This window comes from Antennarius striatus, chromosome 1 (genome assembly GCF_040054535.1).
Source record: "Antennarius striatus isolate MH-2024 chromosome 1, ASM4005453v1, whole genome shotgun sequence".
Taxonomy (NCBI): domain Eukaryota; kingdom Metazoa; phylum Chordata; class Actinopteri; order Lophiiformes; family Antennariidae; genus Antennarius; species Antennarius striatus.
This window is the reverse complement of record NC_090776.1, coordinates 2983783-3001380: the sequence shown is the minus strand read 5'-3', so window position 1 is coordinate 3001380 and position 17598 is coordinate 2983783. Positions and strand designations below refer to the sequence as shown.

The 17598-nt window shown below is 46.7% G+C and overlaps 2 protein-coding genes across 2 annotated transcripts; one reads left to right on the top strand and one right to left on the bottom strand.

The window, feature by feature from the left end:
• Positions 1 to 18: 18 nt before the first annotated feature.
• On the bottom strand, positions 19 to 3647 carry tssc4 (tumor suppressing subtransferable candidate 4). Its single transcript, XM_068315191.1, has 2 exons — positions 3566 to 3647; positions 19 to 1737 (listed from the first exon to the last, which is right to left on the bottom strand). The coding sequence occupies exon 2, from the start codon at positions 1689 to 1691 to the stop codon at positions 792 to 794; it is 900 nt and encodes a 299-aa protein (XP_068171292.1). The 5' UTR covers positions 1692 to 1737; positions 3566 to 3647; the 3' UTR covers positions 19 to 791.
• A 3883-nt stretch (positions 3648 to 7530) lies between these two features.
• On the top strand, positions 7531 to 11000 carry hdgfl3 (HDGF like 3). Its single transcript, XM_068321418.1, has 6 exons — positions 7531 to 7652; positions 8089 to 8165; positions 9142 to 9280; positions 9423 to 9584; positions 10279 to 10407; positions 10541 to 11000. The coding sequence occupies exons 1-6, from the start codon at positions 7569 to 7571 to the stop codon at positions 10565 to 10567; spliced, it is 618 nt and encodes a 205-aa protein (XP_068177519.1). The 5' UTR covers positions 7531 to 7568; the 3' UTR covers positions 10568 to 11000.
• Positions 11001 to 17598: the final 6598 nt, after the last annotated feature.

Below are 17598 nucleotides of genomic sequence, written 5' to 3'. Positions count from 1 at the left end.
GGACGGACACCCACTGAAACGGATTCTCTGCATTTATTTTGTATAAAGAACAAGAGACGCTCCAGAAACATCAGGTTTGTTCATTTAAGAACAAAAAAAAAGATGTTTACATTGTAAACAACTTTAATTTACCACAACAGAGATGCACATGTGATATTTACATAACACACACACACACACACACACACCGGAGCGACACACATTAACACCACCTACGATGGAAACATTAAAGTTACTATTCCACATTTAAGTTCTATTTCTAGACACATTTTAAAGATTGTGCCGACCTTTATTTTGAAATTCTTGGATGATTTCCTTTCTTGAATTGGTGGTCATGTGACTGCACCTGGTAAGAACAGGATGTGACTCATGTCCTCATGTCTCGTGACGAGACCAAACACGTGAACCGCACACACACCTGATGACACACAAAACACACCTGAGTCACGTGTGAGAACCAAAGCTCAGGTCACGTTACCATGGCAACAAATATAGCAAGCATTTATGACTACTAGAACAAAAAAAAACCGTGCTGCTGGCTACAGACTATGCTAACGTTAGCAGCTGGCTACAGACATGCTAACGTTAGCTGCTAGCTACAGATATTCTAACATTAGCCACTAGCTACAGACATGCTAACATTAGCTGCTTGGACGTGACGTTCAGGCTAACACACACGTCGTCTCCTGGTCTTCCGGGTGCGTTTGGGGTGTCCTCAGGTGCGTCCCTTCACTGGTCAGAGGGGGCGGTGCCAGCAGGATCCAGACCTCCACCTCCGGTTAGCGGTTAGCTCAGTTCTCCTCCTGCCCTGAGCTCCTCCTGTAGTTTTTCAGCCTGCTCTTCCTGAAGGAGGTGAAGCCGGGCTGCACCTCCTCCGTCTCCTCCTCCTCACGTTTCTGCTCCTGTTTGCTCTCCTCAGGTCGCTTTTCTGTTTCCTCATCGACGTTTCCTTCCTGGTCCCTCTGGTCCTTCCTCCGTCCTCCAGCTTTCCGTTTCTCCTCACTGAGCTCCTCCTCCTCCTCTTCCTCCTCCAGGTGACTCAGGTGTGTCTCCTTCTCTTTGTCCCTGACGGGGGACAGGTGTTCTTTCAGGAGCCTCCTGGGTTTGGAGAACACCACCCTCTGCTGGCCGTCACCTGACGACCCGCCCAGCTCCTCCTGCTGCTCCCTGCTCTGACGCAGACTGGACAGGAAGTGATGCGCCGCCATGCGGTTGCCGCGGTCGCTGGTCTCGGTCACGTCCTCCAGACTGTAGTGAGTCCAGCGCTCGGGGTGCACCACGTAGTCGGGGGGTCCCTTCTTCTTGGCTGGCGTGGGGCAGCTGGGCGGAGCCTGGCTGGTCTTCCTGCTGGGCCGTGGCGGCAGAGGGCGGGCGAACACCCCGTCTGAGACCCCGCCTACGGCCCCGCCCTGCTTCGGCCCGGAGGAGCCTGGCCGGGCGACGCTGTCCAGCCCGTCGAAGATGCTGTGGCTGCGGTTGGTGAAAGCGGAGCTCCCTCCTCTCAGGCTGAACACACTCAGAGCTCCGCCTCCAGCCGCCGGCGCACACGCCTCAGCTTCCTCCTCCTCCTCATCCTCCAGCTCCGGGACAAACGCAGTGCTGCTGGGCGGCTCTTCAGGCTCGGACTCATCGCTGGCCGACAGCTCGTCCTCATCATCGCTGTGGTCGTCTCCATTCTTCTGCTCAAACATCTTCCAGACGGGGAGGGACGGCGACGAGGAGCCCCACCAGAAACACCTGAAGGATGAAGAACAGGAAAACAGCACAGAATAAATTAAATCCTGTAGTTCCTTAATGTAACTTCACCATCTCTACCTCTAACATCTCCATCTCTACCTCTAACATCTTCATCTCTACCTCTAACATCTCCATCTCTACCTCTAACATCTCCATCTCTACCTCTAACATCTCCATCTCTACCTCTAACATCTCCATCTCTACCTCTAACATCTCCATCTCTACCTCTAACATCTCCATCTCTACCTCTAACATCTCCATCTCTACCTCCGGTTTTAGGTTCCACCCATGAACTGACGTTCCTGAACTGGTTAATAACGTTTATTGTAATCATAAATTGGTTGGTAGTTTTAGGACTTTTACAACATTGGTTCCTACATCCTTTAGTTCCTACAGGACAACATTGGTTCCTACATCATTTAGTTCCTACAGGAGGACAACATTGGTTCCTACATCATTTAGTTCCTACAGGAGGACAACATCGGTTCCTACGTCATTTAGTTCCTACAGGAGGACAACATTGGTTCCTACATCCTTTAGTTCCTACAGGAGGACAACATTGGTTCCTACATCATTGGTTCCTACAGGGGGACAACATTGGTTCCTACATCATTGGTTCCTACATCATTGGTTCCTACTGGAGGACAACATTGGTTCCTACATCATTTAGTTCCTACAGGAGGACAACATTGGTTCCTACATCATTTAGTTCCTACAGGAGGACAACATTGGTTCCTACATCATTTAGTTCCTACAGGAGGACAACATTGGTTCCTACATCATTGGTTCCTACTGGAGGACAACATTGGTTCCTACATCATTTAGTTCCTACAGGAGGACAACATTGGTTCCTACATCATTTAGTTCCTAGAGGAGGACAACATTGGTTCCTACATCATTTAGTTCCTACAGGAGGACAACATAGGTTCCTACATCATTTAGTTCCTACAGGAGGACAACATTGGTTCCTACATCATTGGTTCCTACAGGAGGACAACATTGGTTCCTACATCATTGGTTCCTACAGGAGGACAACATTGGTTCCTACATCATTGGTTCCTACCGGAGGACAACATTGGTTCCTACATCATTGGTTCCTACAGGAGGACAACATTGGTTCCTACATCATTTAGTTCCTACAGGAGGACAACATTGGTTCCTACATCATTTAGTTCCTACAGGAGGACAACATTGGTTCCTACATCATTTAGTTCCTACAGGAGGACAACATTGGTTCCTACATCATTGGTTCCTACCAGAGGACAACATGGTTCCTACATCATTTAGTTCCTACCGGAGGACAACATTGGTTCCTACATCATTTAGTTCCTACAGGAGGACAACATTGGTTCCTACATCATTTAGTTCCTACAGGAGGACAACATTGGTTCCTACATCATTTAGTTCCTACAGGAGGACAACATTGGTTCCTACATCATTTAGTTCCTACAGGAGGACAACATTGGTTCCTACATCATTGGTTCCTACTGGAGGACAACATTGGTTCCTACATCATTGGTTCCTACAGGAGGACAACATTGGTTCCTACATCATTGGTTCCTACTGGAGGACACCGTTACTTCCGGTACCTCCAGTCCAGTCCGTGTGGTGCGCGTGTTTCTGCTCCACGCGCGTGTCTGCTCGCGCGAGCGCTGAGCAAAGACGGCACTTCCGTACCGTCGAGGTGCTCGTTAGCATGCTAATGCTACCCACCGCGGCGGAACGCGTCCCTTTAGCCGAACACCAGCGTGGACCGACACGGCGCACGCGGTTCCATTGACGTAATCCACGCGCGTGTCACGTGTTTGGTCCGTGGGTCGTTATTTACCTGCGTGCGGAGGTCAAACGAACCCGAACCGTTTCCCTCTGGGCTCAGCAGTTTCTTCTTCTACGGTCTGACCGACGACTTCCGCCCCCTGGTGGTAAGCAGGTGGAGGTACAGCATTAAAATCCACAGCCTCACGGAGCTCCACCGGGACAACCTCTGACCCCCTCCCACACGGGAAAGGAATCATCAAATTCATTCTATTTAATGTTTAATGTCGTTGACATATTTCTTTATTAAATGTAAAAATGGATTCATTCTTCTTCTTTGCCTTTCGGCTTTTCCCTTCAGGGGTCGCCACAGCCAATCAATTGCCTCCATCTAACCCTGTCCTCTCATCCTCTTCTCTCACACCAACCACCTTCATGTCCTATTTCACTACATCCATAAACCTCCTCTTTGGTCTTCCTCTAGGCCTCCTGCCTGGCAGTTCAGAACTCAGCATCCTTCTACCAATATATTCACTATCTCTCCTCTGGACATGTCCAAACCATCTCAGTCTGGCCTCTCTGACTTTATCTCCAAAACCTCTAACATGTGCTGTCCCTCTGATGTACTCATTCCTGATCCTATCCATCCTGGTCACTCCCAGAGAGAACCTCAGCATCTTCATCTCTGCTACCTCCAGCTCTGTCTCCTGTCTTTTCCTCAGTGACACTGTCTCTAGACCAAACAACATCGCTGGTCTCACCAGTTTTGTACGCCTTTCCTTTCATTTTAGCTGAAACTCTTCTATCACACATCACACCTGACACTTTCCTCCACCCGTTCCATCCTGCCTGGACACGCTTCTTCACCTCTTTTCCACACTCTCCATTGCTCTGGACTGTTGACCCTAAGTACTTAAAATCCTCCACCTTCTTGATCTCTTCTCCCTGTAACCTCTCTCTTCCACTTGGGTCCCTTCATTCCTCTCCTTTCCAGGACAAACTTCCACCTCTCTAGCTTCTCCTCCACCTGTTCCCTGCTCTCACTACAGATCACAATGTCATCTGCAAACATCATAGTCCATGGAGATTCCTGTCTAACCTCGTCTGTCAGCCTGTCCATCACCATAGCAACAAGAAGGGGCTCAGAGCTGATCCCTGATGCAGTCCCACCTCCACCTTGAACTCCTCTGTCACACCTACACACACCTCACCACTGTCTTACAGTCCTCATACATGTCCTGCACCGCTCTAACATACTTCTCTACCACTCCAGACTTCCTCATACAATACCACAGTTCCTCTCTGGACACCCTGTCATCAGCTTTCTCCAGATCTACCTAACCCTAACCCTTAGTCTAGCTTCAACTACTGTTTGCCATAACTTCTTTGTACGGCTCATTAGCTTTATTCCTCTGTAATGTTAGATTTATTTAATTTATATTTTATTTATTAATTTGGAATTTATTTAAGATTTAATTTATTCCTCTGTAATATTAGATTTATTCAATCATACAAAAAACCCAAAGCAATAGTGTCAGATAACACAAAAACCAATAATTACTTAAAAGTATCTTAAACCAATAATAGATTTAAGATACTTTTAAGATATTCTGTTAAAATCTAATTATATCTATCAATCTATTGTCTTTCTCTCATTTTCTATGTATCTATTTACAGTATTGGCCGAAGGTTTGGACACACCTTTTCATTCAGCTTGTTCTTAAGCTTGTTCTTTATTTTCATGAATATTTATACAGTATTATAGATTCTCACTGAAGGCATCAGAACTCTGAATGAACACATGTGAATTTATGTACTTAACAAAAAAGGTGAAATATAGTGATGTGATGTTCCGAATCAAGGCTTTGAAGCACGTGCAGAGTAGGGGAGAGGGCATGTACTCGATGCGTGTATCCAGGCATGCTTCATTTTGGGGAGGACCTGAAAGTGATGATCTCCGAAGCCTCGCAGCTGATATTGAGGAAGTGGTTTGTATTTTGTTGTGACTTTTGACAGCGAAATAAATTCAGAATGTGGTTGTTTGATGAAGACATGTGGTCAGTGAGAGATAGGAGGCAGTCTGGAAACAGTTTGGATAGGTGTAGAGATAGTTTGGAGAGAAGTAGAGACATTTTGGACGGAGGTAGAGATACCTTGGATAGAGTTAGAGATAGTTTGGAGAGAGGTAGAGATAGTTTGGATAGAGGTAGAGGTAGACATAGTTTGGAAAGAGGTAGAGATAGTTTGGACAGGTGGAAATACTTTGAATAGAGATAGAGACAGTTTGGATAGAGGTAGAGATAGTTTGGATTGAATTAGAGATAGTTTGGATAGAGGTAGAGGTAGAGATAGTTTAGATAGAGTTAGAGATAGTTTGGAGAGAGGTAGAGATAGTTTGGAGAGAGGTAGAGATAGTTTGGATAGAGGTAGAGGTAGAGATAATTTGGAAAGAGGTAGAGACAGTTTGTACAGGTAGAAATAGTTTGGATAGAGATAGAGATAGTTTGGATAGAGGTACAGATAGTTTGGAGAGAGGTAGAGATAGTTTTGAGAGAGGTAGAGATAGTTTGGATAAAGGTAGAGATAGTTTGGACAGGTGGAAATACTTTGGATAGAGATAGAGATAGTTTGGATTGAATTAGAGATAGTTCGGATAGCGGTAGAGATAGTGTGGGGAGAGGTAGAGATAGTCTGGACAGATGTAGAGATAGTTTGGATGGAGGTAGAGATAGTTTGGAGAGAGGTAGATATAGTTTGGATAGAGGTAGTGGTAGAGATAGTTTAGATCGAGTTAGAGATAGTTTGGAGAGAGGTAGAGGTAGAGATAGTTCGGAAAGAGGTAGAGACAGTTTGGACAGGTAGAAATAGTTTGGATAGAGATAGAGATAGTTTGGATTGAGGTAGAGATAGTTTGGATGGAGGTAGACACAATGTGGAGAGAGGTACAGACAGTTTGAATAGGTGGTTAAGGTAGAGACAGTTAGGAGAGAGGTTGTTTTTCAGTAAAAACCAATGATGTGTACCTTAAAGCATAATCACTGGCCACACCTCGACATTTCAAAAACACAATCATTGTCCACACCCCAACCCCAACCACCCTCATGTCACTGGGAATGATTATTTAGTAAGCTGGGACAAGATCAACCACCACTAGAACTGAAGAAGCCTCTTGGCCTCTCTTTGAGAAACTTTCTTAAAGTCCAGTAGATTGATTTAAACAGCTTTGGATGCTTTAGTCATCATTTCACATGTCAGGTTTTTACCGTAACAAACGAAATTTGGAAATATTGCACAGCCTATCACTTTCTTTTAAAAAAGGGGGGGTGAGTGCAAAACTGCTGTAAACACACATTTGCAACATTATGAATCTTTGGTGAGCCATGAAAGGGAAGTGTTACCAAGTCTATCGGAAAATAAGTTTGTCAAAGCTGAGAAATGTGGATTCCATGTCTCCTCCTCCAACACCATCACCTGGGCCATATCTTTGGATTGTTCTCAGGCGTTGTTGTTGTTGTTTGATTATTACAAGGAAGACCTTTGAATTGGGTTAGGGTTAGGGTTTAGGGTTAGGGTTAGGGGTTAGGGGTTAGGGGACGCAGCATGACAGTGAACACAACCCTCCATGTGTGTTTAGTTACAAAGTCACATTTATATCACAACAAACAAACAAACAAACAAACAAACAAACAAACAAACAAACAAACCACTCCGTGTTTACTCGGTGACCGTTTTTTTTTGTTTTTTTTTTGAGGGAGGGGGGCATTGTGTGCAATCTGGAGGAGGGATGGGGGTGGGCGGGGGTCTCCAGTGAGGATGAGGTGTTAATTCGTGTCCGCGGCTTCGCTCCTGTTCCCCGCCGGTGTCTCCTCCGGTCTGAAGCCGCTCCCGGTCGCGTTCACGCGTGGCCGTTCACGCGTGGAGGTGCGCGTCAGGTTTCTGAGCAGGTTCATTATTCATTTCGGTGCAAACCGCGGTGTTGACGCAAACCGCGGATGGCGGACCGCTGAGTGCCGCGTTAGGCCCGGGAGGAGCGCACACGACACCCCCGCATCTCACGCCCCTTTCCCCGCGGCGCCATGGCGCGCCCACGGCCGCGGGAGTTCACCGCAGGAGACCTGGTGTTCGCCAAGATGAAGGGATACCCGCACTGGCCGGCCAGGGTGAGTGTTCGCCGGTGGGGGGTGCGTGGGGGGGGTTCCGTTTTCAGCCATGTTGAGTGAAAACAACGGAAACGGAACGCGCGTGATAGAATCACGCTCATTAATTAAACATTCATTCATTCATTCATTCATTCATTCATTCATTCATTCATTCATTCATTCATTCATTCATTCATTTAACGGAGGCGCGCGCGAGCTGACCTAAGGTAACCCGGGTTACACCCGCTCATTTACACCGAATCAGGTTCCACAGCAACCAATCAGATGGCGTCACACCGTACACGTGTTACTATGTGGTTATTTCCACGTTGCCCCGGACCGGGGGGGGGGGCACCTGCAGCGCCTCTGCTGCTCCACAACGGGGGTCTGCATCAGCCCCCCCACCTGTGACCAGTGGAACAACCCCCCCACAGTGACGGTTTTTCTCTGCTTGCAGATCGACGAGCTTCCAGAGGGGGCGGTCAAACCTCCGGCCAACAAGTACCCCATCTTCTTCTTTGGGACCCACGAAACGTAGGAACCCTTTTTCTGGATTTTTCCTGAACTATGATTGGCTGTCTGCCCAGTGGTCTTTACATGATGCAGCCCTCGGTGGAGGTCTAGAAGGTGTAGGTCTAGAAGGAGGAGGTGTAGAAGGATGAGGTCTAGAGGTGGAGGTCTATAAGTGGAGGTCCAGAAGTAGAGGTCTAGAAGGTCGAGGTCTAGAGGTGGAGGTCTAGAAGGAGGAGGTCTAGAAGGTGGAGGTCTAGAAGGCATAGGTCTAGAAGGAGGAGGTCTAGAAGGCGGAGGATTAGTAGGTGGAGGTCTAGAAGGCATAGGTCTAGAAGGTGGAGGTCTAGAAGGTGGAGGATTAGAAGGTGGAGGTCTAGAAGGCATAGGTCTAGAAGGTGGAGTTCTAGAAGGTGGAGGATTAGAAGGTGGAGGTCTAGAAGGCATAGGTCTAGAAGGAGGAGGTCTAGAAGGCGGAGGATTAGAAGGTGGAGGTCTAGAAGGCATAGGTCTAGAAGGTGGAGGTCTAGAAGGCGGAGGATTAGAAGGTGGAGGTCTAGAAGGTGGAGGTCTAGAAGGCGGAGGATTAGAAGGTGGAGGTCTAGAAGGTGGAGGATTAGAAGGTGGACAACCATATTTACTTTTAGCCGTGTTGGAAAAGAGCTGAAATATTGATTAACGTTTAAATGTTATGGGATGTGAGTCTTGTCTGGCTACTGAACGTCGCCGACCTGCGTCTACAGACCAGCAGGTGTCAGTTTGTCAGTTGTCTCTCATCCCCACAGCGTCTCCTGCTGGTGAGGCTGAACCAGACAGGAACCAGACAGGAGGGGGGTCTACGTAAAAGCAGCTTCATCCACATGGAACTACAGGGTCACCAGTTCAGTAGCTGAGCTCTGGGGGTCATTGTGGGTTTTCTTGGGGTTCAGTCTCACTGGGGCATTGTGGGTGATGAAGCCCCCACAATAGACGGGTTCTAAACGCTGCTCCTCTTCTTCAGGGCGTTCCTGGGCTCTAAGGATCTTCTACCCTACAAGGAGTTCAAAGACAAGTTTGGCAAGTCCAACAAGAGGAAGGGTTTCAACGAGGGCCTCTGGGAGATCGAGAACAACCCTGGAGTCAAGTTCACGGGATACCAGGTGGGTCAGCAGAGCTGGAGTGAGCTGGGTCAGGGTTCTGCTCCAGGGTCCTGGTCCAGGGTTCTGAGCCAGGGCTTTGGTCCGAGGTCCTGGGCCAGGGTTTTGGTCCAGGGTTCTGATTACGCTCGTGTGTTCTGCTCAGGACATCCACCAGCAGAGCTCATCAGAAACTGAGGAGGGGGGGCCGACGGCTGACGGCAGCAGCGAGGGAGAGGAGGGCGACTCCGTGGAGGAGGAAGATGACAAGGGGAAGCTGAAGGAAGACAAGATGGGGCCCAAACGGAAAAAGACGGCGGCTTCCAAGGTACTGAGGACAAAACAGGATCAATGTGATCGGGACTGATCAATGCAGCGCCGATCAGTATGGGTTAGCGGTTAGCGGTTGCTGGTTAGCACTGCTAGCGTTAGCTGAAGGGAAAGGGCACCTCCACCTCAGGGTGACGGTGACAGAACTACTGTCAGATGTCCAGCAGATGTCAAGTGTGTGTGTGTGTGTGTGTGTGTGTGTGTGTGTGTGGTGTGTGTGTGTGTGTGTGTGTGTGTGTGTGTGTGTGCAGGGTCTCTGCTACTCGAAATGGAAGCAGGTTGAAGCATCACCAGCATCCTGCTCCTGACTTAGCAACCGCTGTTGCCTAGAAACTGGGCTGTCACACACACACACACACACACACAGCACATGTGGTGCATGCAGCGTGTGTGTGTGTGTGTGTGTGTGTGTGTGTTACCATAGGGTTAGTGTGCAGTTAAAGGGACCGGTTAAAGCAGCGGTGCAGCTGATGAACGAGTCGTGGATCTTTAACCATTTCATCTCATTTTTGTCTCATCAAAGAACACAAACATCAGGAACAGGAAGTAAACATGATGTAAACATGACGTAAACATGATGTAATCGTCATGTAAACACAAAGAAAACATGTAAACACATTGCTTTAGTGAGTCTTAAGTCACTGATATCAAATGCTATCAGATGCTATTAGATATGGTGTGTCTCTGTGCAGAAGTCGTCCAAACTGTCCAGGATGTCATCTGGAGAGGAGGACCTGGAGAAGGAGGGGAATAACAACGACCAGAGGGGGGGCTCTGAGGGGGGGGACCCAGACAACAACATCCAGAACACTGACAGTAAGGTGGGCTTCATCCATCCATCCATCCATCCATCCATCCTGTATCCATGAATTTGTTCCATCTACGTTTGACGAGGACTTTTAGCAGTGAGGGACATGCTGATGAAGACGAAGGTGTTTGTGATGTCGTCCTCAGAACCAGCTGCTCATAGAAGAACATTAAGCTGATCTGTGAGCAGCGCCTCCTGCTGGCCGCCATCAATCCCTCCATGTGTCTGCTGGGTTCAAGAGGACGTCGCATGAGGTCACGCTGGTGCGACGCCACGCCTGGGCATCAAACCAAACGCCACCTACACTGAGCGCCGCTGAAGCCACGCCTTCTGCTCAATTCCCTCAAGATTCAAACTTTTACAGACTTTAATCCAGTGAATGTTTAAGTTTACTGTCAACTAAACGTTAACGATGATTAGCTTTAGCTGCTAAAAGCCCCAAACAAGCAGGTTAACTGGTCAGTGGGACGAGAGTGGCTCTCTTTTAACCCGAGCTGCAGGGCTGTCACGGCTCCAACCGTCTGACCGGCTGTGTAGATATTCCATAGACGCTTCAGATAGATAACTGAAACGGAAGCTGGCTGAAGCTGAAGCTAACTGAAGCTGAAGCTAACTGAAGCTGAACCCAGTTGAAGCTAACTGAAGCTGAACCCAGCTTAAGCTAACTGAAGCTGACGCTAACTGAAGCTATCTGAAGCTATCTGAAGCTGAAGCTAGCTGAAGCCAACTGAAGCTGAAGCTATCTGAAGCTAAAGCTAACTGAAGCTGAAGCTAACTGAAGCTGAAGCTAACTGAAGCTGAACCCAGCTGAAGCTAACTGAAGCTAAAGCTAACTGAAGCTGAAGCTAATTGAAGCTAACTGAAGCTACAGGTAACTGGAGCTGAAGCTAACTAAAGCTGAAGCTAACTGAAGCTGAACCCAGCTGAAGCTAACTGAAGCTGTAGCTAACTGAAGCTACAGCTAACTGAAGCTGAACCCAGCTGAAGCTAACTGAAGCTGAAGCTAACTGAAGCTAAAGCTATCTGAAGCTGAAGCTAACTGAAGCTGAAGCTAACTGAAGCTGAAGCTAACTGAAGCTGAAGCTAACTGAAGCTAGCTGAAGCCAACTGAAACTGAAGCTAACTGAAGCTGAAGCTAACTTAAGCTGAAGCTAATTGAAGCTAACTGAAGCTACAGCTAACTGGAGCTGAAGCTAACTAAAGCTGAAGCTGAACCCAGCTGAAGCTAACTGAAGCTGCAGCTAACTGAAGCTACAGCTAACTGAAGCTGAAGCTATTTGAAGCTGAAGCTGACTGAAGCTGAAGCTATCTGAAGCCAACTGAAGCTGAAGCTATCTGAAGCTGAAGCTAACTGAAGCTGAAGCTAACTGAAGCTGAAGCTATCTGAAGCTGAAGCTAACTGAAGCTAGCTGAAGCCAACTGAAACTGAAGCTATCTGAAGCTGAAGCTAACTGAAGCTGAAGCTAACTTAAGCTGAAGCTAATTGAAGCTAACTGAAGCTGCAGCTAACTGAAGCTACAGCTAACTGAAGCTGAAGCTATTTGAAGCTGAAGCTGACTGAAGCTGAAGCTATTTGAAGCTGAAGCTGACTGAAGCTGAAGCCTACTGAGGCTATCTGAAGCTAACTGAAGCTGGACTTCCTCTGAGTGGAAACAGTCTGAATGTTCTAGATATCCCTTCTCATGACAACACAAATGTCTGGGTTAACAGGGAGTCGTCTTACTCATGACCCCTGACCTCTGTCTCGTAGTTCACCTCTCCGATGCTATGCTAACCAGCTAATTATCAACTGAAAACCTGAACACCACAGAGGACCAACGTGGCGCCAGCAGCTCCTCCAGGTTCTGCCTCGTGTATTTCGTCTGTCACTAAGAGGACCCAACCTCTGGTTCATTAAAGACAGCTGGTGTGTATGAGCGTCACGGTTCATACATACCGTAACGTTCATCAATACATGTAATATATGTTGGACACACACATTACACGTATGTAACGTGTGTGTCCTGCAGGAGCTCAAGACCATTGATGGACGGCTTAGCGACTCAACTCGTGGCAAAACCTACGATCGGTCTCACAGCAGTTTGTGGAAAACAATCCTAACCTCTCTAAACTAAATGTGGCACAGTGATGTCAGTGATGTCACACTGTGACATCACATCGTGGTGTCACGCCGTGATGTCATTCTGTGATGTCAAACTGTGATGTCCAGCTCGTCATGTTTAGCCTGAATGAAAGATGTGTTCTTCTCAGTCCTCATCATATGTACATATCATACATGATCTCCTGTGGGTCCTCACTGTACACACATTTGAGCTCCAAATATGTATACACATTAATATACAGTATAAAACACACACATATATACAGTATATATAAAGTATAACACACACGCACGCACACACACACACACACATATATACAGTATATACTCTGCCATCTCTGGTGTGGGTTGGTATTATGGTGTACTGGTCTATTTAGCTGTAGCTTGAATGACTCCTCATCCTGTCTCCTCCGTCCTCCAGCAGGAGACGACTGGAGGACCTACGTCTGTAACAGTATGGCCAGTACTGGTGGTATCGCTGGTACTGCTGGTGTTATCACTGGTACGTGGTATCGCCGGTGGTATCGCCGGTGGTATCACTGGTGATGTCGCTGCTGGTACCGCTGGTACTTTTGTGGTATCACTGGTGGTATCGTTGGCACCGCTGGTACTGCTGGTGGTACTGCTTGTGGTACTGCTGGTGGTACTTGTAGTGGTACTACTGCTGGTACTACTGGCGTTAGTAGTGGTGGTACTACTGGTGGTACTAGTGGTGATACTATTGGCGGTACTACTGGTGGTACTAGTGGTGGTACTACTGGCGGTAGTAGTGGTGGTACTACTGGTGGTTCTAGTGGTGGTACTACTGGTAGTACTACTGCTGGTACTAGTGGTGGTACTATTGGCGGTACTAGTAGTGGTACTGCTGATGGTACTAGTGGTGGTACTACTAATGGTACTACTACTGGTACTAGTGGTGGTACTACTGCTGGTACTACTGGCGGTAGTAGTGGTGGTACTGGTGGTGGTACTACTGGTGGTACTAGTGGTGGTAATACTGGTGATACTACTGCTGGTACTAGTGGTGGTACTACTGCTGGTACTAATGGTGGTACTACTGGTGGTACTAGTGGTGGTAATACTGGTGGTACTACTGGTGGTATCACTAGTTGTACTATGGGTTGCCATGGTGATTGGGGTACGTGTGTGCTTTTGTGGTAGACTATAGCACCACTGATGGACTGCTTGTTGCGTGGAGACGGGTGTGTCGGTTCTGTTGTGTGTCTGTGGACTCGGTACCGGCTCATAGCATGTTCTACTGTTCTTCACATTATGTCTCCATGACGTCAGTGACTCTTTACTTTCATGTCACACCTGTTGTGTGATGGACGTACCAGGTTTCACCACCATGACGACCTTTTGTCCAGTCTGTGTTTGTCAGCTGACTGGAGACGCCACCAGATGGCGCCGTCTGACCTAAAGCTTCCACTCTTTGTGTCGTGACACATAGAACTATTTATTTACAACAATAGATAATCATTGTATACAGAAAGACTGGCTTTTTTAATTCCGTGTCTTCTTTATTAGCTTGTATTTGGAACATGCTTCGCATTTTCAAGGTTTGTAATTTCCTGTGAACTGTTTTTGCTGTTGATGACTTTTACTAAATAAACTCATTGGAATGCAGCAGTGGTGCTCCTTTGACACACAAACCCACGCGTCACATGACAGGTTGGTGTCCTCAGCTTGGTGCCCCTGCCCCCATGGACACACCCCGGTTCTGTTTAGTCCACCAGCAAACATCCCAGAAGCTTCAAGTCAAGTCAGTCAGTCAACCACCTTCAGGCAACCGGTCTGCCAGAGACCTCCGTCACCATGTGAAGATCCATGGTGATTCAGATCCATGTCGTACTAACCTGTGGTCAGGTGCCCTCAAGACTCTGGAGACGATCCAACAGGTTCACTTCACACCCTGCATTTCACACAGAACCCAGCTGGGTTAGAACCCAGGTTACAGTTGTATGGTTTAGTTTTTAGCTTTGAGCTCTGTAACAGTTTAATATCATTTTTATGACTGCCAACATTTCACCAAGTCTGCCCTTAGATGGCGCCAACAAGCCATCCTGGTGAAGGTGAAGTACACTCCTGGTCTAGTGTGGTCCAGTACCAGGTACTGATGGTGTCTCCACTGCATGAAACTCATCACAGGTGTCTTGCGTGAAGCAGAAGGACTGCTCAACGCCGAGCCCAGGAGGAGTTCATCCAGTAGGAGGCAGCAGAGACACAGACAAGACTTCACCCCGACTCCGACGACACTTTCTCAGCATCAGGGAAACAGGAACCCAAAACAATTAGCTGCCTTTTACACCTGTGTGCTACTGCGGATGGCCACGCCCACCCAGTCCCACCTAGCTTTTCCTCGGATTAGCTCGTCGTCTACGAGAACACGTTGATTAAAACATAGGCGTTGGGTCAGCAGCTCGGGTCACTGATGTTACGGCGTTCTGGATGCTGTTAAACCCACATGAGCCTGGTCTCCATGGCCACCAGCGGCCGCCTGTCAGCTCCCATGACCCTAAGCGGCCACAGTCATAACAATGTGTGCGACCGGCCGCGGCGCTTCACAGCCGTAAAGCCCCCCTGGCACGCTCAATTTATCCGACATTTTTCACTTTCACACTGTCCACAGAAAGACCTTCATGTGGCATTAGTGTTATTTGTGGAGAGGCCCGCTGACACCCGCTCCACGCACCTTCCACGGCTCGCATTCAAGCCCAACCTGAAGCGAGAGGCGCAGAGTGGGCCCGGGGACACAGATCAGGGCAATTTAGTTTGTGGCTGACACCCCAGCGCTCTGAATAAATGATCTAAATGCTTGCCAGAGATTATTTCCTCACTGCCGCCCCTCAGCGATGACACGGGGGGGGGGTACTCAGCCCCTGTGGCCCTGTGATGGCCAGCCAGGATGAATATTAGGAAATGAGGCAGACATCCAGTAAATAACAGTTGCCATTGTGCCCGTTGGCGTGCGGCGGGGCCGAGGGCGGCCTGGATGGGGAGGTGGACCTCCCCGTGATATGCCAGGGCCTGACATGGCACCCAGACCCAGAGCTGTCCCCCCCCTGCGGAAACGTCAGCCTCGCCTCCACAATTTGTGCACTTAACACTTCAGTTGGCACATGACAGGTGCTTATTTCCCCGCTCTGGCTTCCCCCCTCGCAGCGACGCCTCGGAGCCCAGGGCGCTCACGGCATCTGGTGTGGATGTCTGTCCGGGACGCGGCGCTCCGTGGAAGCATGTGGCCGCTCCAGCGAGATGTTTGCAGTCCACTGAGCACGGCGCCGGCGAGCGCTGGGGAGGGACAGACGAGTCATGGGTCAGACGGAGATAATTCAGCCTGAAGATGGAGCAGCGCTTCAGTCCGATCGCTCAAAACACATCAGCTGCAGCTCCGGAGAGCTGGCTGCTCACGCCAACAACAGCTCTCTGGTTCCTGATGGAGGGATGTGGATGCAAAAGGAAAAATATCCCAGTATAACCTGCAGAAATCTAAATATAAAACCAATTTGTCAAGTAGGACAAAGAAAACAGTTTTACTCTTAATTTGAGTTGAACATGTTCAACCAGGTTCTTCATTCAAGAGGCACCAGAACTGATACCTCTGGACACGATGAAATAAAGTACAAAATTACATGAAGGGAGGGGGTTCCAGTCAGTGTCTTCTGACTGCACACCTACACCCTACAATAAATAAACCTACAGTAAATAACCTAAAATAAGTAAACCTACAGTAAATAATCTAAAATAAATAAACCTACAGTAAATAACCCTACAATAAATAAACCTACAGTAAATAATCTAAAAAAAACACCTACTGTAAATAACCCTACAATAACTAAACCTACAGTAAATAACCCTAGAATAAACAAACCTACAGTAAATAACCTACAATAAATAAACCTACAGTAAATAACCTGCAATAAATAAACCTACAGTAAATAACCTGCAATAAATAAACCTACAGTAAATAACCCTACAATAAATAACCCTACAGTAAATAACCTACAATAAATAAACCTACAGTAAATAACCCTACAATAAATAACCCTACAGTAAATAACCTACAATAAATAAACCTACAGTAAATAACCCTAGAATAAACAAACCTACAGTAAATAACCTACAATAAATAAACCTACAGTAAATAACCTGCAATAAATAAACCTACAGTAAATAACCTACAATAAATAAGCCTACAGTAAATAACCAACAATAAATAAAACTACAGTAAATAACCCTAGAATAAATAAACCTACAGTAAATAACCTACAATAAATAAACCTACAGTAAATAACCCTAGAATAAACAAACCTACAGTAAATAACCCTAGAATAAACAAACCTACAGTAAATAACCTGCAATTTATAAACCTACAGTAAATAATCCTAGAATAAATAAACCTACAGTAAATAACCTACAATAAATAAGCCTACAGTAAATAACCTACAATAAATAAACCTACAGTAAATAACCTGCAATTTATAAACCTACAGTAAATAATCCTAGAATAAATAAACCTACAGTAAATAACCTACAATAAATAAACCTACAGTAAATAACCCTAGAATAAATAAACCTACAGTAAATAACCTACAATAAATAACCCTACAGTAAATAACCCTAAAACAAATAACTCTACAGTAAATAACCCTACAGTAAATAACCTACAATAACACAGGAAACCTACAGTAGGCTGAAATCCACTTGTTAATCTCAGAGAATCTGAGTTAACTAATTCCTGGTAAAAACACGCAGCCTCCATATTTTATTAACGTGGTGAGACGTGTTCAGAGCTGCAGCCCGTCTGCAGACGATCGTACGCCTGAAGTAAAACACGGGCGTCGACCAAAAAACCACAAGACTCTGGTAACTGTTGTTTTAAACATCGACTTACAACCAGTTCAAGATTCCAACGTGACATCAAAAAACGGATTAAATATAAAACAGCTTCATCAACTAAAGCAGTCAAACATTAAAACTGAGTGGTAGAAAGAAACAAACACAAACATTATGTTATACAAAGTTAATTATACAAATATCTATTGGTGTATATATATATATATATATATATATATATATATATATATATATATATGTGTTATA